Below are 22,048 nucleotides of genomic sequence, written 5' to 3' on the forward strand. Positions count from 1 at the left end.
AATTTTGAAGGAGTTCCCAGAGATGCTTAGCACTTGTTGACACTTTTGCCTTCACTCTGTGGTCCAGCTCACCCCAAACCATCTCGATTGGGTTCAGGTCTGGTGACTGTGGAGGCCAGGTCATCTGGCATAGCACCCCATCACTCTCCTTCTTGGTCAAATAGCCCTTACATAGCCTGGAGGTGTGTTTGGGGTTATTGTCCTGTTGAAAAATAAATGATGGTCCAACTAAACGCAAATCGGATGGAATAGCATGCCGCTGCAAGATGCTGTGGTAGCCACACCTACTCCTCCATGCTTCACGGTGGGAACCAGGCATGTAGAGTCCATCCGTTCACCTTTTCTGCGTCGCACAAAGACACGGTGGTTGGAACCAAAGATCTCAAATTTGGACTCATCAGACCAAAGCACAGATTTCCACTGGTCTAATGTCCATTCCTTGTGTTCTTTAGCCCAAACAAGTCTCTTCTGCTTGTTGCCTGTACTTAGCAGTGGTTTCCTAGCAGCTATTTTACCATGAAGGCCTGCTGCACAAAGTCTCCTCTTAACAGTTGTTGAAGAGATGTGTCTGCTGCTAGAACTCTGTGTGGCATTGACCTGGTCTCTAATCTGAGCTGCTGTTAACCTGCGATTTCTGAGGCTGGTGTCTCGGATAAACTTATCCTCAGAAGCAGAGGTAACTCTTGGTCTTCCTTTCCTGGGGCGGTCCTCATGTGAGCCAGTTTCTTTGTAGCGCTTGATGGTTTTTGCAACTGCACTTGGGGACACTTTCAAAGTTTTCCCCATTTTTCGCACTGACTGACCTTCATTTCTTAAAGTAAAGATGGCCACTCGTTTTTCGTTACTTAGCTGCTTTTTTCTTGCCATAATACAAATTCTAACAGTCTACTCAGTAGGACTATCATCTGTGTATCCACCAGACTTCTGCACAACACAACTGATGGTCCCAACCCCATTTATAAGGCAAGAAATCCCACTTATTAAACCTGACAGGGCACACCTGTGAAGTGAAAACCATTTCCGGTGACTACCTCTTGAAGCTCATCAAGAGAATGCCAAGAGTGTGCAAAGCAGTCATCAAAGCAAAAGGTGGCTACTTTGAAGAACCTAGAATATAAGACATATTTTCAGTTGTTTCACACTTTTTTGTTAAGTATATAATTCCACATGTGTTAATTCATAGTTTTGATGCCTTCAGTGTGAATGTACAATTTTCATAGTCATGAAAATACAGAAAAATCTTTAAATGAGAAGGTGTGTCCAAACTTTTGGTCTGTACTGTATATGTATACTAGGTATTAACTATGTGTCTGTTAATTTATAATTCCTTTTTAGCAGCATTACTGGACTTTTAGAAAACATTTGACTTGTCCCAGACCAGTCAGAAGTTTTTATCATTGAGGTTCCAGATTCTCGGAGCCTCAATCAATTGCAAAAATGAAAAAGCAGAAGTCATCAACTAAGCGCTGCCCACACCCAATACTGAAGATGAACTTAAAAAAAAAGTCCATAGCCCTGATTCATCATTACCTTTGCCTCTGTTTTTTTGTCTAGTTTTATGTGTTTTGCACCTTTTTTTGTTTGCACCCAATGCATTTTTCTATCTGTGCTTCTTTTTAAAGTCTATTTTGTATACGCTCAGCCGTTTTGTTTTGTTTTTTGGTTGCCGCTTTGTGGCAGAGTTTCACTATTCCCGATGTGTTCGTCTGATTCATCAATTGCAACTTTTTACAAAGTTGAAAAATTTGGCGCAACTTTACTCCAGTTCCCCCTTATTGTGTGTTTGAGTGCGCCAAAACTTTGACGACTTTTGCAACCAAACGTAGCAAAAAAGCATTTCAAGACAAGGAGAAAGTATATTTTTAACCTTGTGCCAAATTCATGAACCATGTGTGTCATTTTGATGAATTTGGTGCCAAAAATGTCAATTAATACCACGAGGACAAAAAAGGGAAGCGACTTAAAAAAAAATGCAATTGATGAATCAAGGCCTTCAGATTTCAGTCTCGAATAAGAGAAGCATTCGGATGAGACCTTCTGACTCTCCATTTTAGCAATTAGTGGTGGTCTCGGCACCGGCATAGTCCAACTCATCAAAAGTTTTCTAAAAGTGCAGTTACATATGCACTTTACATAAAAATTGGAGTCTAAAATATGAGCAAGTATTTCACCCAAATTAACTTTCCTCCAAATGGAAGACACATTGTCTCCTTTAGATATCTACTTTCTTATTTAAAGCACCACTCCAGCGTTTTTTTTTATTGCACTGCTAGAGTGGTGCTTTAAATGTAATTCCCCTACCCCCTGTCTCATACTTATCTCTCCGCCTTCATTCTTCTCCAGGAAAGCTCCAGTCAGTCTATGGCGAAAAGTGACCTGCCTGCAGCTCCAGTGTTTCATGGAGTGGCGCCAAGGTCACTTTTCAATACAAGTCTATGAGAGCCTCATTCTGTCCTCGTTCTGCCTCTCATAGACTTGTATTGAGCTCTTGTGATGTAGCTTCTGTCTTCCGGCCAGTCAGAAGTTATGGGCACAAGATGGCGCATGGGACCGGAGCGGCGTCGATAAAAGGAGAAGCCGCTGGAAGTTGAATATAAGAATGGGAGCAGGGGGGAATACATTTAAAGAGCCACTCCAGCGCTGAAAAAAACAAAATGCTGAAGTGGTGCTTTAAAAGAAAGTATCCACCCTAAGGCTACATTCACACATCCGTGTGTCGGGGTCAAAGGAAGGACTGGACTGGCTGTGGATCTCCTGATCCGAACTCAACAGTATCAATATGCCCTATGTAAAAGTCAGGCGCCGGTCCGTACATAAAAGTGTTGCCTTAAGGCTCGTGCAGACGACCGTCTTTTTGGTCCGAGTATGATCCAACAAAACATTGGATCACACTCGGACCAATGTTAGTCTATGGGCACATGTCCAATTTTTTCAGATTTGCATCCGTTATTCGGATCACACTTGGCCATGCAAGTCAATGAGTCCATGGAAAATATTGGGCCACACTCAGATGACATCCGTGTAGTCGGTCCGATTTTCACGGACAGACTCAATGTAGAAGATGGAGATTTTTTTTTTTTAATAATGCACATCAGATCGCACTCTGTTCAAACTCTGATTAGCAGACTTAGCCCAATTTTCTCGGATGAGCGAAAAACGACCCTGACCTTAAGTGAAGTCACTGCATCGGCAATAGTGATGTTACTAATAACAGACCCAAAAATTCACAACCAGTGGTTTATTTATGTATATATTTTTTTAAATAATCTAGGTAGACGTCCATGATATACCTGTAAAAGTCGTCCAATCGCAATCTCAAATTTTCAATTAGCCTTGAAAAGTCTAAATCCTCAATTTTGGGGTCTACTAATCTCTTGACCCAATGTCCGGTGTCAATCACGTTAGGTCCTCTATAGAATCACTGTTAATAATATACCGGTGTGTACTTTTCTAAGACTTATGTATGTCCCTTTAAGCAAACATGTGCGAGTGATATTATGCTCTTATTTGCATATCCGCTGTGTAGGAAATCAAGCACCGGGGCAACGCAGAGCAGTTTAAAATAGAGTAAGTGCTTAAGGGCTATTTTCAGCCAATCTCCCATTTGCTTCCTAATGCAATAATTATGCAAATGACACAACTACAGTCAGGCAACCACTAGATACAATATAAAAAAAATTAAATAAAACATGAGCATAGGTTTTCAAATATGCTTCATCCTGTCATAAAAAAAAGGAAATCAGAGCCCGTGCAGATAGTTTATAATATACTCGCAAGTCATCAGGCTAACAGTAATTTGGGCTTTGAGCGCTACCATATTGGCTTTGTCAAGCAGACTGTCTATTAGGAGTGATTTTTTTGTCTTCCATTACCAATGACCCCGGGGGACACGTGTAGACCGTTGAGTCGATCGCAGTGGACCCTTGTAGATGTGAGGAGCAAAATCCTTATTCTCCGCTCCCTTTGTAGAGGTTCCCGAGAGGTCCCTGTGGAACAGGCAAAATATTGACATCTTAATGTTCTGAAAAATTCAAAAATATTCCAGATCTTATCTATTTTTTTTATAGCTCCAACATGTTTGGTAACATCAGCCATGGGCCCATGTAACTGTTAGAGAATATAGAGCTTGAAAACTTTTTAGCAGATTATCGCACCTTCTTTTTTTAAAAAAAAACCCTATAGCTTAAAATGTTTTGTCCTTTTGAAATGGGGAAGGAAGTAGAACCCCTTCATTTAAAGTGGATTTCTCATCACTGTCCGATTTTTCAATACAAACTAAATGCAATAAAAAGAGATCTTTACAACCTGATGAGGCTGGAGTGCTTACTGTTAAAAAAAAATCCATGTCAGGATGGCTGAATAATCCTAATATGAAAGAAGTGAGCATTTTGTGTGTTCAGCTAAAAATTGATAGAGCTTATGAGACCAAGTATATTCAATCTCCATCCCCCCAACTTGACTGGCAGCTGCAATGTATACTGAGCAGTGTGAGATTTCAGCAGGGATAAGGGACACTGAGGAGCTGTCATTCATGCTAGGTGAGCTGAGAGACAGCAGCAGGGTATGGGGCATTAGGGAGATTCTCAAATCAGGTCTAAGAGATCTGTGTAATCATGTATGCAGTTTGTATTGTGAAATCTGATGACCGATCAGCTTTAAAGAAAATTGGATATGAGGAAAAGAAGTCAGGATACAAAGGCATTGAATGTTCTTAGAAGTACAGCTGAAAGAAGAGCTCTCAAGTTCTAAGCTATTGGAACACTGGTTACACTATCTGGAGGTGGCAGAAAGAGAAAGCTGTCACCAACTGCCACCAGGAGGTAGGTGGTGAAAAGCATCAAGTGCCTGCAAAAGATCTGCATTAAGATTTGGCTGCAGTAGGCATTGAGGCTTCAGTTTGCTAAACGTGAAGCACAGTGCTGGCTCAATGATGCCTACAGTGAAGCATGGCAGTGGCTCTGTGATGGCAACAGTAAAACATGGCGATGCCTTGGTTATGCCTACAGTAAAACATGGTGGTGGCTCGGTGATGAATACAGTGAATCATAGTGGTGACTCTCTGATGCCTACAATTAAGCATGGTGGTGGCTAAACAGATCAATGAGGCCTACAGTTAAGCATGTCGGTGGCTCGGTGCTACGAATAGTGAAACATGGTGGTGGCTTGGTGATGCCTATAGTTAAGCATAGCAATTAATTAGCTATGAGTACAGTGAAGTGTTTGGGTGGTTTGGTGATGCCAACAGCAAGGCATAACCGTGGATCATTGATACCTATAGTTAAGCATGGTGGTGGCTTTTTGATGCCTGCAGTGAAATATGGCAGTAGATTAATGTTGCCTACAATAAAGAATGGGGGTGGCTTGGTGATGCCAAGTGTGGAGCATGACAGTGGCTAGGTGATGCCTACAATGAAACATAGCGGTAGCTTGGTGAGGCCTATAGTGAAGCATGGCAGTAGATAAGAGATACTTATAGTGCAACATGGCAGTGGCTCAGTGATGCCTACAAAGAAACATGGCGTGGCTCAGTGATGCCCTTGTACTGTTTTGCTAACTCTGGCACTGGAAATCTGCAGTATTTCCAAAATTTTCCTTCTGTAACAATTGTGAATCTTATTGAAAAACCTTGTTTGATTTCTTATGTGACGGGATACAAACAAAGATAGAGTGGGACCGCATAGAAGGTCATAGGCTCCCTACTATGCTTTTGTATAAGTTGTGGATGAAGGTTACATCTTGAAAGTGGCTTGTAAAGCTAATGCACGATTGACAAATCTTTTTAATCCAGTCCCGCAAAGAAAAAAGTTGATGACCATGCCCACATGACTAAAAAAAATACATTCACCCCATCCTCGGGATGGAGGGTTTCTGTAGGAAAAAAAAGAAACTTTTTGTACTTTAATACTATCTAAAATAAACACCTCATAAATTTAGAGAAAACAGGCAAAAGATGCAGCAGTGGTGGACACCATGTGATTTTTCATATCAAGACTTATTTTAAAGTTCTAAAAACTTTTTTTTTTTATAACTTACACAACCTCTAGGTTGGCTTACTTTATACCATTACTTTTAAGGAAAATTTTGACTCAGCAAATTAATAAATATGGCGCATCTTAGCACTCCACTTCATATTCGATAAGCGTCTAGTAAGGCTCAAAAAACTTCTAAAACGCAAAACAATTTTGCAACAGTAAATCATCCTCTTGTCTTTTTGGGACTGTTTGTTTATTCGTTTGTTTGTTTTCTGTAAAAAAAATAACACAACATAAAAAAAATCTAGAATAAAAACAACAATAAAAGAATAAAGAAATAAAAAGAAATGAATTCAAATTCATCACATAAAAAATATATATAGAATAAAAGATTATTAGAATTAAAAAAAATAATATAAAATAATACAGTTACCCAATCTATATATACTCTATACATGGCAATAAATCTGCAAAATAATTTGGAAATATTTTTCCCTTTTACATGATGTCGTCACTTCAAGGCTCAAACCGCAGGACAAAAATAAAAAAAATAAACATCTCGTACAAGAGAAGAATGCGGGGTTGAAAAATGGCGTCTACTTAAATAAATGAATGTTGAAATCGGTACTTAAGCACCTAACTTGTCAAATTTATATTAATACAGTAGCCTTCTGTCTACAATGGGAAACAAAAAGAAAAACGAGAGGCGGCGGTACCTGGGGAGGGGGAGGTTGTCGGCGGTGGACTCTTTGTAATAATTTCCGTAGCAAATAAAAATGACTAATTATTGTTTCATGGAGTACATGAGAAGGATGGAGAGCAGATCATATATCTGGTATGTTTTATAATTCACTCAACTAATAACTTTGGGTGCGTTTTGCCAGCGCTCTGACAGTAAAAATGATTACGACTTCCTTAATCTCAATGATGTTAGTTTATAGTTTTATTAACATTACCATGTTCCAAACAGATATTGCGGCGGCTGAGAGAGAAGTAGGACAGTGTTTGCCCAGGGGGAATTTATTTAAAGTCCAGCACAAGACTTTCGCATTCCTTTGGTTAAGGATTAAATCAATTATACAACAGATGTGGAAATAAATATATTGAAAAAAAAAATAGAATTTTAGCTTAAAAAAAAAACATTCAAAAATTGTGATATTTAATATATACAAAAATATTTTGATTAAAAAAAAAAATTGTAAAATGTTTAGCTGGTGCGAAAAACCTTGTGATATCAAGACATCTCGAAACTGTTACAGACATCTAAATAAGGTGAAAAAAAGACATTTTCCGTAGAATTTTCAATATGGAAGAAACAGATATGTTTCTCGTTAGGAAGGAAAACCATATTTGAGGTTTAGCTCTGGAATGAAATTTCGTAGAGTGTGAGGGGAATAAGGATCGTGTTGTTTTCGGCAGTGTGTAGACATATTCTGTTCTCTGTTAAATGCAGTATAAATATACATATGTAAAAATATCTCTTGGGTAAAATTATTTTAAAATTGGCTTCTAAAATTTATTCACGGGTTGGAAAAGTGGAAAACTGACCTCACACGATTTTATATGTCAATTGAAGGGTGTAGAGAAAAAAACAGGGTATTGTGGCCCAAAGTGGTGGCATTATTGGACAAAGGAAACAGTTTTCAAGGGCATCATCTTAGGCCTTGTAAGGTCAGCTCAGGTGGCCACAAACCACCTGAGTATTCAGGAAGAATTGCACCTTGTTACAACATGTTTTTCCTGAAGTTAGACTCGTCTGCCTCCTGATTCTGCTTCAGTCTGGTGTATAATTATCTTCCCAGCTACTTCTGCAATCCAGCAACCAGTTACTACTTCCTAACTTGCAATTACTGGATGCAGTAGAACTGAAATGACATGTTAACAAGCTCATCTCTGCTATCCTGATCCTGTCCATATTTGCTATTCCTGTGAGCAACTGGATATCTGCAAGCAAGTTACCAGTTTGCCTATACCTTTATGCTATTCCTGAATGTAACCATAAGTCTGTAAGTTTACCAGTTTGCCTATACATCTCTGCTATTTTATGTGTAACGATTAGTGATGAGCAAGCACTAAAATGCTCGGGTGCTCGAAGCTCGGGTTGAGCACATTGGAATACTCGGGTGCTCGACCCGAGCAACAAGCCCAATGTAAGTCTATGGGAAACTCGAGCATTTTTCTGGCGGTCCCCCCAGCGGTCTGCAGAAGGTCAAAAATTGCCCAAATCGATGGGAACGGTGCTCAATTAAACGTCAGGCAGGCAGAATATATAGGCAGACAGGCAGGCAGGGTATATAGGAGGGTTCATGAAAAACATAGCAGGGTACTTGGAATACACTAGTGCCCTCCGATTTTAATGCACCCATCTCTTTAAAAAAAGCCGGCCGGCAATTCATCAGCGGCATACACCGGTACCCGACAATGTAGAACAGAAAGAATAGAGCATCACACATAGATTAGATAGATAGAAACATGTCAGTCACATATATAATAAGTACAGTGACAGTGTTGGTTACTGTACTTGTCATTTAGTGTTAAAATAAAGGATTTATTAAAAAATAAATTGGCGTGGGGTTCCCCGTAATTTTAGTCTCTAGCGGAGGTTAAGCAGATGGCTGGGGCAGATGTTTGAAGCCTGGGAAGGGGGTAATACCCACGGAGCTTCCCAGGCTACTCATATCAGCCCCCAGCTGAATACCTAGCCTTTACTAGCTATTAAAATGGGGGACCCAAAAAAAAATGACGTAGGGTCCCCCCTATTTTAATAGCTAGCAAAGGCTAGGCAGACAGCTGGGGGCTGATATTAATAGCCAAGGAAGGGTGCCATGAATATTGGCCCCCTCCCAGGCTAGAAACACCAGCCGTCAGCCGCCCCAGAAATGGCGCATCCATAGGATGCGCCAATTCTGGCACTTAGCCTCGCTCTTCCCACTGCCCTGTAGCGGTGGCAGTGGGGTAATAGGGTTTGGGTTGATGTCAGCTTATAATGCCAGCTGACATCAAACCCAGGTTAGAAATGGAGAGGCGTCTAAAAGACACCCCCATTACTAACCCCATAGTCAAAGTTAAAAAAAAACAAACACCCAGAATAAAGTCCTTTAATTCAAATAAAGACACAATTCTTTAATGTTCTAAATTAAACTCTACTTACAGTCACGCCCATTCCAGCTGAAGCCAACGATCTCCTGCAATAAAAGTAAAATAATAAACCAACCTCATCCTTACCTTACCATGGTTCCCAGGACGGCTTCAGCTCTGCTACATTGACATGACAGGCTGGATCTCAGCAGAACGCTGCCATCCAGCTTGCCATGCCGCATTCTGCTACCATCCAGCCTGTCATCTCAATGCCGACCCAGCGTGGGAGAATTCTCCTGCTCAAGCGGTGACGTCATTTGCTGGCACAGCATGCGCAGGAGAATTCTCCCACGCTGTCAGTGACGTGCATGAGGTGAGCTGAGTTCATTGGACATGAACTCGGCTCATCTGGATGCCGTCACAGCCAAACACTGAGGAGCTTCACTGAGGAGCTTCTCAGTGTCTGCGGCATGGCAAGCTGGATGGCAGCGTTCTGCTACCATCCAGCCTGCCATCTCAATGCCGTCCCAGCGTGGGAGAATTCTCCTGCTCAAGCGGTGACGTCATTTGCCGGCTCCGCATGGGCAGGAGAGTTCTCCCACGCTGTCAGTGACGTGCATGAGGTGAGCTGAGTTCATTGGACATAAACTCGGCTCATCTGGATGACGTCACAGCCAGACACTGAGGAGCTTCACTGAGGAGCTTCTCAGTGTCTGCGGCATGGCAAGCTGGATGGCAGCGTTCTGCTACCATCCAGCCTGCCATCTCAATGCCGTCCCAGCGTGGGAGAATTCTCCTGCTCAAGCGATGACGTCAATTCCTGGCACCGCATGCGCAGGAGAATTCTCCCACGCTGTCAGTGATGTGCATGAGGTGAGCTGAGTTCATTGGACATGAATTCGGCTCATCTGGATGCCATCACAGCCAGACACTGAGGAGCTTCACTGAGGAGCTTCTCAGTGTCTGCGGCATGGCAATCTGGATGGCAGCGCTCGGCTGGGATCCAGCCTGTCATGTCAATGTAGCAGAGCTGAAGCCGTCCTGGGAACCATGGAAAGGTAAGGATGAGGTTAGTTTATTATTTTACTTTTATTGCAGGAGATCGTTGGCTTCAGCTGGAATGGGCGTGACTGTAAGTAGAGTTTAATTTAGAATATTAAAGAATTGTGTCTTTATTTGAATTAAAGGACTTTATTCTGGGTGTTTGTGTTTTTTTTAACTTTGACTATGGGGTTAGTAATGGGGGTGTCTTATAGACGCCTCTCCATTGCTAACCTGGGCTTGATGTCAGCTGGCATTATAAGCTGACATCAACCCCAACCCTATTACCCCACTGCCGCCGCTACAGGGCAGTAAGAAGAGCAAGGCTACGTGCCAGAATTGGCGCATCCTATGGATGCGCCATTTCTGGGGCGGCTGATGGCTGGTGTTTCTAGCCTGGGAGGGGGCCAATATTCATGGTACCCTTCCTGGGCTATTAATATCAGCCCCCAGCTGTCTGCCTAGCCTTTGCTAGGTATTAAAATAGGGGGGACCCCACGTCATTTTTTTGGGGGTCCCCCATTTTAATAGCTAGTAAAGGCTAGGTACTCAGCTGGGGGCTGATATTAGTAGCCTGGGAAGCTCCGTGGGTATTACCCACTTCCCAGGCTTCAAACATCTGCCCCAGCCGTCTGCTTAACCTCTGCTAGAGACTAAAATTACGGGGAACCCTATGCCAATTTTTTTTTTAATAAATTCTTTATTTTAACACTAAATGACAAGTACGGTAACCAACACTGTCACTGTACTTATTATATATGTGACTGACATGTTTCTATCTATCTAATCTATGTGTAATGCTCTATTCTTTCTGTTCTAAATTGTCGGGTACCGATGTATACCGCTGATGAATTGCCGGCCGGCTTTTTTAAAGAGACGGGTGCATGAAAACACTATTATTTATTTTTTTAATAAATCCTTTATTTTAACACTAAATAACAAGTACAGTAACCAACACTGTCACTGTACTTATTATATATGTGACTGACATATTTCTATCTATCTAATCTACAGTTAGGTCCATATATATTTGGACAGAGACAACATTTTTCTAATTTTGGTTCTAGACATTACCACAATGAATTTTAAACAAAACAATTTAGATGCAGTTGAAGTTCAGACTTTCAGCTTTCATTTGAGGTTATCCACATTAAAATTAGATGAAGGGTTTAGGAGTTTCAGCTCCTTAACATGTGCCACCCTGTTTTTAAAGGAACCAAAAGTAATTGGACAGATCAAATAATTGTAAATAAAATGTCCATTTCTAGTACTTGGTTGAAAACCCTTTGTTGGTAATGACTGCCTGAAGTCTTGAACTCATGGACATCACCAGACGCTGTGTTTCCTCCTTTTTGATGCTCTGCCAGGCCTTCACTGCGGTGGTTTTCAGTTGCTGTTTGTTTGTGGGCCTTTCTGTCTGAAGTTTAGTCTTTAACAAGTGAAATGCATGCTCAATTGGGTTGAGATCAGGTGACTGACTTCGCCATTCAAGAATATTCCACTTCTTTGCTTTAATAAACTCCTGGGTTGCTTTGACTTTATGTTTTGGGTCATTGTCCATCTGTAGTATGAAATGACGACCAATCAGTTTGGCTGCATTTAGCTGGATCTGAGCACACAGTATGGCTCTGAATACATCATAATTCATTCGGCTGCTTCTGTCCTGTGTCATATCATCAATAAACACTAGTGACCCAGTGCCACTGGCAGCCATGCATGCCCAAGCCATCACACTGCCTCCGCCGTGTTTTACAGATGATGTGGTATGCTTTGGATCATGAGCTGTACCACGCCTTTCTCTTTCCATCATTCTGGTAGAGGTTGATCTTGGTTTCATCTGTCCAAAGAATGTTCTTCCAGAACTGTGCTGGCTTTTTTAGATGTTTTTTAGCAAAGTCCAGTCTAGCCTTTTTATTTTTGATGCTTATGAGTGGCTTGCACCGTGCAGCGAAACCTCTGTATTTACTTTCATGCAGGCTTCTCTTTATGGTAGATTTGGATATTGATACGCCTACCTCCTGGAGAGTGTTGTTCACTTGGTTGGCTGTTGTGAAGGGGTTTCTCTTCACCATGGAGATTATTCTGCGATCATCCACCACTGTTGTCTTCCGTGAGCACCCAGGTCTTTTTGCATTGATGAGTTCACCAGTGCTTTCTTTCTTTCTCAGGTTGTACCAAACTGTAGATTTTGCCACTCCTAATATTGCCACTCCTAAGCAATTTCTCGGATGGGTTTTTCTGTTTTTGCAGCTTAAGGATGGCTTGTTTCACCAGCATGGAGAGCTGCTTTGACCGCATGTTTACTTCACAGCAAAACCTCCCAAATGCAAGCACCACACCTCAAATCAACTCCAGGCCTTTTATCTGCCTAATGGAGAATGACATAACGAAGGGATTGCCCACACCTGTCCATGAAATAGCCTTGGAGTCAATTGTCCAATTACTTTTGGTCCCTTTAAAAACAGGGTGGCACATGTTAAGGAGCTGAGACTCCTAAACCCTTCATCCAATTTTAATGTGGATACCCTCAAATGAAAGCTGAAAGTCTGAACTTCATCTGCATTTGAATTGTTTTGTTTAAAATTCATGGTGGTAATATCTAGAACCAAAATTAGAAAAATGTTGTCTCTGTCCAAATATATATGGACCTAACTGTATGTGTGATGCTCTATTCTTTCTGTTATAAATTGTCGGTGTATGCCGCTGCTGAATTGCCGGCTTTTCATGTTTCACTGTGAGCACTGTTCCCATCGATTTGTGCAATCACTGTAATGCCACAACCACCATGGCTGTGACATTACAGTGAGTGGCAGACAATCCCTGCATGTTGATTGGCGCTCTAAATAGCAGCAAACATGCAGGACGGGGACCCGAGCTCCCGCCCAAGCATCTCGAAAGTACTCAGCGAGCTCTGAGCATCTCGAGTACTGAGATGCTCGGGCGAGTACCGAGCAGTGGCGAGCATGCTCGCTCATCACTAGTAACGATACTTCTGCAAGCAAGATTCTACATTTCTGTTATTTCTGTTCAATCTGCATTTCTGGCTCAGCTACTTCTAGTGCTTCCAGCTCTGTTTTGCCCATTTGCCATCCTGCATAACCTGATGCACCGCCTATCATGTATTCCATGCCATCTAAAAAGTCCAGCTCCACTGCATAATTTCCTCTGGTCCGTGCTCACCAGGTGAGCCTATCACACAAAACTGTAAGAGTAAGCTTTTGCACTCCTTTTGGTCCAGAGACTAGGGGCAACTGAAATCTCTTTACTACATATAGTTATGCTCCTCTTTCATCCTCATAGCACAAATATATTGACCAGTTCACATTCGCCCATAGAAGGGAATCTGATAAAAGAAATAACAAAGAAGACTATAATTCTAAAAAATATGCATACATTGACTTAGCACCACCTACCACCACCCAAGACAAGATGTAGTGGAGACAATGAGTAAGTTTGCATAGCTGTTTAAGGGTTCTTATGAAATTCTTAGGAGAACCAAAGTGCTGATTTCTCAGTCTGAAATCTGAGCTTGTGTACAGTATGTCAAGGTTTGGGGTAATTTTTCCCGACTTTTGCAAAGTCTTGGTTTTTTTATGTTGCTAAGGCACCGCCATGTGAAGATAGTTTTTTCCCAAGTCCACATGCTTCTCTATAACACATGGGCAACACAGATCCATAATCTCCTGATATAAGGCTGCTCTGACCGACAGTACTGACCTACTTTCATATTGATGCCAAAACATGAAACATAATACAAACTAATTGCTTATAATTACAGGGTGTATCGATAACATGGCATCTCGTAATTCTTAACATTGGAAGTCCCTTTTGAGTTTTAAAAGTGGATTGTCCAAAAATAGATATACAGGTCTGCATTCTTCCAAGGGCTCCCTAACACCTCCTTCCTCAGTTCCAATAGATTTGAGCTGCAATACCAGACATGACCAATGTGTCTGTGTGGCACTATTTTTTGGAAGAAAGCAGCTATGTTTTCTATTCCTACAATATCTCCTGAATCCGTGGCTCCGTTAATGACAAACATTTGTGACATGTAAGTTCCATCATAGAATTGTAGGTGTAACAATAGCCGCTCCAGAACATGTGACCTTGACTGGCCCGAAAGGAAAAGGGGCCCATCCAGAGGGTCAAGGTTCAATAGTTGATTTGGGCCCATAGTAACTTAGTGACACTCCTGATTAGAAGCCCATTAGTCTGGAGATCCAAGAATTCTGATAATAATATACATATAAAAACACATGTGTCAAAGCTGCCTAAACTGATAAAGTTTCAAAACACCCCAAAAGATCAAGTTTAATGGCTGAGGTTCCTGCAAGATTGGGGCTACATTTCTGTAAATGGATTTGGGGATTTGGTGAGGAGCATGAAATATGGTGTCCTCAATGCTGAGAAATCCAGGTAGATACTTACCCATCATGTAATATCATCAGGGAGGCATCTGATTGGCTCCAAATTTAATTCTGCACCCTGACAACGACCTCCAACATCCAGCCAATGTCATTAAGAACGAGGAGTCCTGGAGGTGATGATCCGACCTCACAGAGACCTGATCTCAAATCATCCAATCGGTCTGGGATCACATGAAGAGACCGAAGTATCCACACAAGCCTCATACACAGAAGATCTGGGCTCAGTTCTCAAAGATGGTTGGAACAACCTCCTGTTCCTTCAAGAACTGTGTACAAGTGACGAGAAGAAGTGATTGAGGCGACGGGCGGTCACCAGATACTGATGATGGAGGCAACGGATGGTCACCAGATACTGGTGTTTATATTCTTCTTTTGTTCAGTTACTTTATATTTTGTTAATTGCTAAAAATTATAATATTAACACTTCTTATTTTGCAGTAATATTTTCACACCTATCTAAATCTTTTGCAAGGTACTGTACATGTAAGGAAATCCTCCTAGTGGAGTGTTGCCTGAGAAGTATTTTGGCCAATAGTCCACAATGGTTATATCTGTTGGCTAGCATCGATTCTACTGCCCTCCCATTTTCATGTATGCTTCCCAGAGGCTTAGAGTTGAACAATTTTTCAAAAACACCATTTTTTTCGGCAGACTACCTGACTATTTGTGATGGACCGCTCTATTGTATAGGTCCATCGGTGATTACTTAATGCGTTCTTTTATGCTCAGACTCCATTCATTGCGAGAGATACATGCAATCATCTGAACGTAATTAGGGAAATCAACAAAAACTGTTTACCCTGTCACTGGAAGCAAATCAGAACCATTTCATATAGCTTGTGGCTTTTCATGTCAGCAGTAGTATGATTGAGATATGAGACAGCATCCAGCCTGCTGGATCTGATGTTAAGTCATAGAGTCATATGTTTGCCGCGTTTCGTTGGTAAGTTCAGCAACGAACGCCTAAGTGGAAGAAGAGCTACAAGGCTGAAGTATGGATTCACCAATAGGGATGTCAATTTCTATTAAAGTTGTTTACCAACATACCTCATTATCTGCACTATCATAGGATTTCTTTAGGGTGTGGTGGAACTTGGACAGATGGGTCAGAAAGAACATTCCCCCCAAGGGGCCTTAAATATTGGACAAGGACAGATGGGGACAGAAGAATTGCTTCACTACCGTTTAACACGTTTAAGTCTATAGAAAATAAAATAATGGAAGGGGAGCGGAGTTATCAAGATCTAACGAGACATAAGAGAAATTAGTTTCAGCCTAATGCTATTCTACAGGTCCAGGGCGAATGAAAGAAATTTTGTAAAATTTTCCTAAGGGCGAGACAGATGGAAAAACTGATTTTTGGAGAAGAAAATATCCATCAGGAGCCTATTTCTTTATTAAAGAATAATTCCACTGCAATTTTTGCCATGGGGTGGTTGTATTAAATGGTGAAACTACAAGAAGTTGTAGTTGACCAACACACATGGTGCCAGAGATGGCTCACATGCCCGATCCCACATGGGAGGAGAAAAATAACATGAATGGCAAGAGATGGGTCATAAGAGGCTTGTTAAAGGTTCCATACATATAGGTTAGGGTGTAAATACCAGCAATCAGTCCATGATTGAAAGAGGAGACCTGGCAAGAACAAGTCAAGGACTTTCCTCAGTTGATACCATTTCAACAATCAAGGGATACAAAATTTACCTGATGGTCACAGAGTGGAGTTGAGGGGGCCACAAAAATCATGTCCTTCCTTCAGTGGAAAAAACTGATGCAGTAATTGGGGGTGCATTTTGTTTTATCACACGGGACACACCTCTAAACTCCTTATTTCTTTGTCAAAAATCCTTGCACTAAATTATTGACTACTGGTGTCAGCACTTTTTAATGCCCAGAAAGTAGTCACTTTCCTTTCCCCAGTGGAGAAGAAATTTTTACTATTCATGATAGTAAACTAAATAAAGTTTCATTGTATTGGATGTATAGAGGAATGCAGTGTTTATTTTTCATTTTATGGAAATGGATGATCTACCCTCTGTTCTCCAGTTCACCAATAGTCTTAGGTTTGCTGCAGCAACATCTTCTTAAAATTTCATCAAAAGTTTTCTATGGGGATGAAGTCGGGCGACAGTGACTGCCACTCCAGAACTTTCCAGGACTTCTTCTGAAACCAAGTGTTGGTGGACTGAGAGGTATGCTGGGGATCATTATCCTGTTGGAAGCTGCAATGACACCCAGACTTCAGCTTCCTCACAGAAGACATGATGTTGTCACTCAGGATTTTCAAATACTTGATTGATTCCATTTTGTTTTCCATTTCAGGTTTATGGTGCCAAAGGAAGCAAAAAGCCGAGTTATATGCATTATAGACATCAACTAGCCCCTGCAATGCTTTACTGTTGTCATCACCAAGCTCCCACCATGCCTCATTGTAGGCATCACAAGGCCCCCACCATGCTTCATTGTAGGCATCACCGAAGTTACCATACATGCTTCACTGTAGGCATTACCGAGTCCTCCTTTTGCTTATTGTAGGTATCAATGAGCCACCACCATGTTTTACTGTAGGCATCACCGAGCCACCACCATAATTTACTGTAGACATCATTGAGCAGCAGCCGTTCTTCAATATAGTCATCAATAAGCTACTGCTATGCTTCACTGTAGACATTGTAAGCGGAAGCAGAGATATCCCTGAAGAGCCTTTGTGGGATGTCACACTAGTGGAGAAAGACTGCCATCTGCTGGCCAGGCGAAATCAGAAGGAAACAATTGGTACCGGAAGAATTGCAGGGGGAGCAGCTTGGGGTGATGGACCTGATCAGGTGACAGGAAAGACTGACTTCCTGAATATAAAAGCCCTGCACACCAAATGACAGGCAGATTTAGCGCCAGAAGGAGAGCAGAGCAGACACATAACCAAGCCAGCGTGACAGGCCTCAGCAGGAAGTCCATGCCACCAAGGTGCCGGTCACCATCTGGCAAGGCCCAGACTACACCTGGGAAGACCCAGATTTCCGACTATGCCAGTCAAGACCAGGATCTGCGCCCTACACTGGTCAAGACCCAGAGACCAGACGTCACTCGTCAAGAGACAAGGCCCAGTCCTTTCCGCCCTAAGAGCAAGAGACTTCCGCCGAAGGTCAAGCCGTGAAGATCCACAAGGAGACAACTAGGCACAGATGTAGTTGCAAAGGGACAGTGCGAATGAGCAGGGCCGTCAATTCCAGGTATAACATAAGGTACCAAGGTCAGTCTGAATTAGGACAACAGGGTGGGAGAGGGCCAGTTAGTACATGGGAGGCTCAGCGTGCTTTAATAACAAATTATGTTAACTAAATACCCTTTATTATTTATCATTATTTTTATGCACTGGCGATTTATCCATTTACTTCCAGTTTTTTGGGTATTTTGCTTGTCTTTGGTTTTTCTCTGTCTAGTGGCCTTGTGTGAACATGCATTTACATTTTCCATGCACATCAATTTACGTTTCAGTTCAGACTCCCAGTTTTTTTCTAGGCACGGATGTAGTTGCAGAGGGACAGTGCGAATGAGCAGGGCCGTCAATTCCAGCTATAACATAAGGTACCAAGGTCAGCCGGAATTAGGACAACAGGGTGGGAGACGGCCAGTTAGTACATGGGAGGCTCAGTGTGCTTTAATAGACGTCATCAGAAAGATATGCGGCTTAGCAGGAAAACCCGGTCACCCACGCTAGAGCCAAAGCTACAGGAAGAACTTGCGTGGTAATCCCCATGAATGGACATACCACCTCTGTAAAGGGAACATTAACATTATATAGTGAAGAACTTGCATTGCTCTTTCAATCTTATCGTTATTCAATTCATTTTTTATGTGCTTTGATACTTGTGTCCTCTGTGAGTTGCATCCCGACACTTGCATTACAGCACCACAGAGTCAACACTATGCTTCATTTTAGGCATCACTGAGTCACCACCATCTTTTACTTTAGGCATCACTGCGTAGCTGCCATTCTTCAATATAGACATCAGAGAGCCAACGTCATGGTTCACTGTGGGCATCACTGAGTCACCGCTTTGCTTTACTGTAGGCAATGTGTTATTTTTGGAGTGATCATCATTCTGTAACATCCCTGGCGGTGTGCTTGCATAGTGCACCACCTTCCACTATGCAAGACCATAATCTTACCTGTCAGTCCAGCCTGCAAATCTTGCTCCAGTTCATGCTGTGTGCATGTCTCTTGACTGACTGCTTAGGGCGGCGGCCCGGTTACTTCCTGATTCTTATGGCTGCTGTGGGCGCACCCCTAATGTGTCTCCAGTCTATTGCTGTGAGTCACTGGATATTTAAACCCCCTCCACTCAGTAGGAGGTGCCTGAGCAACACTATCATTCAGTGTGCTCCTTGACTCTGAAGTTGCCAGGTCCAGCTCTGCTTCTTGTCTGTTTCCGCCATCTCTGGGGGCTGCATACCCAGACCTGTTATCTGTGACTTCTTGTCCGTTTCCGCCATCTCTGGGGGCTGTATACCCAGGCCTGTTATCTCTGACTTCTAGTCTGTTCCGCCACTTTGGGGGCTGTATACCCAGGCTCGTTCTTGTATCTCATTGCTGTAGCAGTTCCTGTCTGAACTGTATCCTAGCCTGTTACCTGTTTTTCTCTATGTCCGTACCTTCCCTTTTCCTGCAGTATCTGAACCTGCACCTAACTCCAACTCGTTGTCTCTGTACTTCTGTTTGTGAGTTTTGTGTCCACTCGCTACTTCATAGTGTGTATCTGGTTCTGCTTGTCCCTTTTCTCTTCCTCCGTATCCACCTCCTGTGTTCTAGCCATCTTCCTGCATTTTCCAGGCTGTTCCATATGAACAGAGCCCTGTCCTCTCTGCCTGCACCTTCAGCCCTGTTCTGCTCTGCCTTGTCCACCGCACCTGCGGTTTCGCTCCGCTCTGTCATGCCCACCGCTCCGGCGGTTTCTCTCTGCTCTGACTTGCCCACCGCTCCGGCAGCTTCTCTCTGCTCTGACTTGCCCACCGCTCCGGCGGTTTCTCTCTGCTCTGCCTTGTCCACCGCTCCGGCGGTTCCGCTATGCTCTGCCTTGCCCACCGCACCTGTGGTTTTCGCTCCGCTCTGCTTGCTCACCGCACCAGCAGTTCCTCTCTGCTCTGCCTTGTCCTCCACTCTGGCGGTTTCGCTTTACTCTGCTTGTCTACCACATCTGCGGCTCTGTACCTGTCTCCCAGTCTGTACTGGACCCTATCCAGCGTGTGCTCCAACCTGCTAGTACCTCCCTGTCTGCACTCCAGCCGTGCTTGCCAGTATCTCCCTGTCTGCACTCCAGCCGTGCTTGCCAGTGCCCACCTGTCTGTATACCAGCCGTGCTTGCCAGTGCCCACCTGTCTGCATATCAGCCGTGCTTGCCAGTACCCCCCTGTCTGCATACCATCCGTACTTGCCAATACCCACCTGCATGTATGCCAGTCTAACCTGCCTGTTCCTGCATTCCCCGGTGTGGGTCAACAACTGTGACCGGGGTCTGACCTCTAGTCGCACCTGGTCCCTCTGCTCGGTTCCTCCTTGGTCCACGGAGTCGACTAAGCCGCCATGCGACCTTGGTCGGATCGGGTTGATACTTAGTTACACCCCTCCAGGCACTCCTCGGTTCATGGTACAGTGGGATCACTAATCACGCTCACGCCAGTCAGTCCGGGCGTGAGCGCAACACATTCTTTCTCCTAAGACACATCAGCTGTTACAGATGTTGTATTATTCTTCCCAACCCATCCGTCTTAAGACACTAGAGAAAATCAACTGTAATAATTTGAAATTCCATTACCGGAGAATTGTTGAAATTGCACCAGATTTACAAACCAACAATCATGATCTGTTGAAAGTAGAGATGTGTAAATAAATTAGAGTGGAACTGAATGCTACTTGATTTGTACAAAAATCTGCATTCACCAAAATTCAGATTTGGGGGTCACTGGCAGACACTTTTCTGAACTGGCCTTTTCTGGGCCTTCAAAGGGTAAAAATGATAAAAAAAATTGTTATATTTACCTGACTGCTCATTTCTCTGGCTCCTATGCAAAACACCCTCACCTATCCTGTCCTCACCGCATCTTCAGATCGCCGCCGCTTACACGGAAATCTTTTTTTATGCTCTCAGATCTCTATAGACCCCAAAACATATTAAAAGTAATATGTAAAAAATGAAAAAGATATTTATACTCACGTAGTAGCTACTTGTGATCCCCACCATGAGCAGTAAAATCCTCTCACACTGAGCTGAGACTTGCACAGAACCCTACCAACAGTCATCAGAGCCGGAAGCCTCAGCTCAGTGAGAGAGGCGTGGAGATTTGAATGCTCTCAGTGTGGATGAGAAGTTTGGACAAGAATTGGAAGGGTGATGGTGAGGACTGAAAGGGCTGGAGAGGTGAGAGATCCCAGAGCATAATAAGGGACATGAAATAACTTCTCAAAGAATCGAATTTCTCTGGAATAACCGCACTAATAGGCGCATTATCATTTTGACTGATTCGCATAATCTTTAGTTGAAAGTGAAAAGTTTTTCAGCTGAAAAATACACATTATTTTTAAAGAAATACAATTTATCTTTTTCCAGGAAGAAAAATTAATTTTGTTTTTCTTGACATGAGAAACTGGATGTAAGTTCGAAAGCATCAAAAGCATTGGATTGTGTAGAATATAACGCTTGCATCTAATGTTGCTAGGGTTCCATTATAAATTATGCATAAAAGTCAATAAGTTTTCATTGCAACCTTTATACAGATCCAAAAATCACCCTGTTGTTATTCTGTGTAAAAGCGACCTAAACTGATAACTTCTAAAACTTTCCAAACATCCCTAAAAATTCTAAATCAGAGCCATTTTCTTATTTTGGAGGACTAAATTGGCACAACTATGCTACACAGTTTTTGGAGGCTCCAGATATGGAGAAAAACAATGGGTTCCAAAATTACCATTTCCAATAATCTCTTGAGGGTATGGCCTGGGCTTAAATGGTAATGTGAGTATTCATGGTTGCAGCTAAAGCAATGTTCACACAGTGTTTATGCCCTTTGTATCACTAATTTCATCATTATCATCTATGACAACTTTGCCAGAACAATACCAAGAACCTAAGCACAAAAGTGCTAGGGCACAAACAACCAGCTCCTAAAACTAGGCATCACTGGTCATTTAAGGGAAAGCTAATGGGTATGAGAGGACCAGTAAAAGTTCAGGTTTTGGCTATATTCCAAAGTTCGGTTTGGGTACCAGAACTGTACCCAAACTTGAACCAGAAACCGAAAACAATAAGGACCCAAACTTTTGAGCTGGAAAATCTCTCTCTCTCTGAAATGGACTTCCCCTGGAACTCCAAACATTGCAATGGATTTCCGGAAAAAGTCTGTGTTCAGCCAGGGCCGTATTTGCCCTTAGGCACTTGTAGGCACATGCCTAGGGCGCCGGAATTCGGGGAGGGCGGCGCCTGAGCGTGGTATCCTCCCGTGGTTTCAATTCTAAGAAGAGTACGGGCGCAC

General features: G+C 42.6%; 1 protein-coding gene across 3 annotated transcripts in view; it reads right to left on the reverse strand.

The window, feature by feature from the left end:
* The window catches only part of PKHD1 (PKHD1 ciliary IPT domain containing fibrocystin/polyductin), a 1,008,258-nt gene that overhangs the window by 327,461 nt on the left and 658,749 nt on the right, over positions 1-22,048 (reverse strand). For all 3 annotated transcript variants that reach the window (XM_073674041.1, XM_073674039.1, XM_073674040.1), the window contains one exon: positions 3,873-3,986. In XM_073674041.1, the coding sequence (XP_073530142.1) occupies positions 3,873-3,986 (114 nt within the window). The remainder of the gene's footprint in view (positions 1-3,872; positions 3,987-22,048) is intronic.

This window comes from Phyllobates terribilis, unplaced genomic scaffold (genome assembly GCF_046119375.1).
Source record: "Phyllobates terribilis strain yellow unplaced genomic scaffold, ASM4611937v1 Scaffold_3__8_contigs__length_932513732, whole genome shotgun sequence".
NCBI lineage: Eukaryota > Metazoa > Chordata > Amphibia > Anura > Dendrobatidae > Phyllobates > Phyllobates terribilis.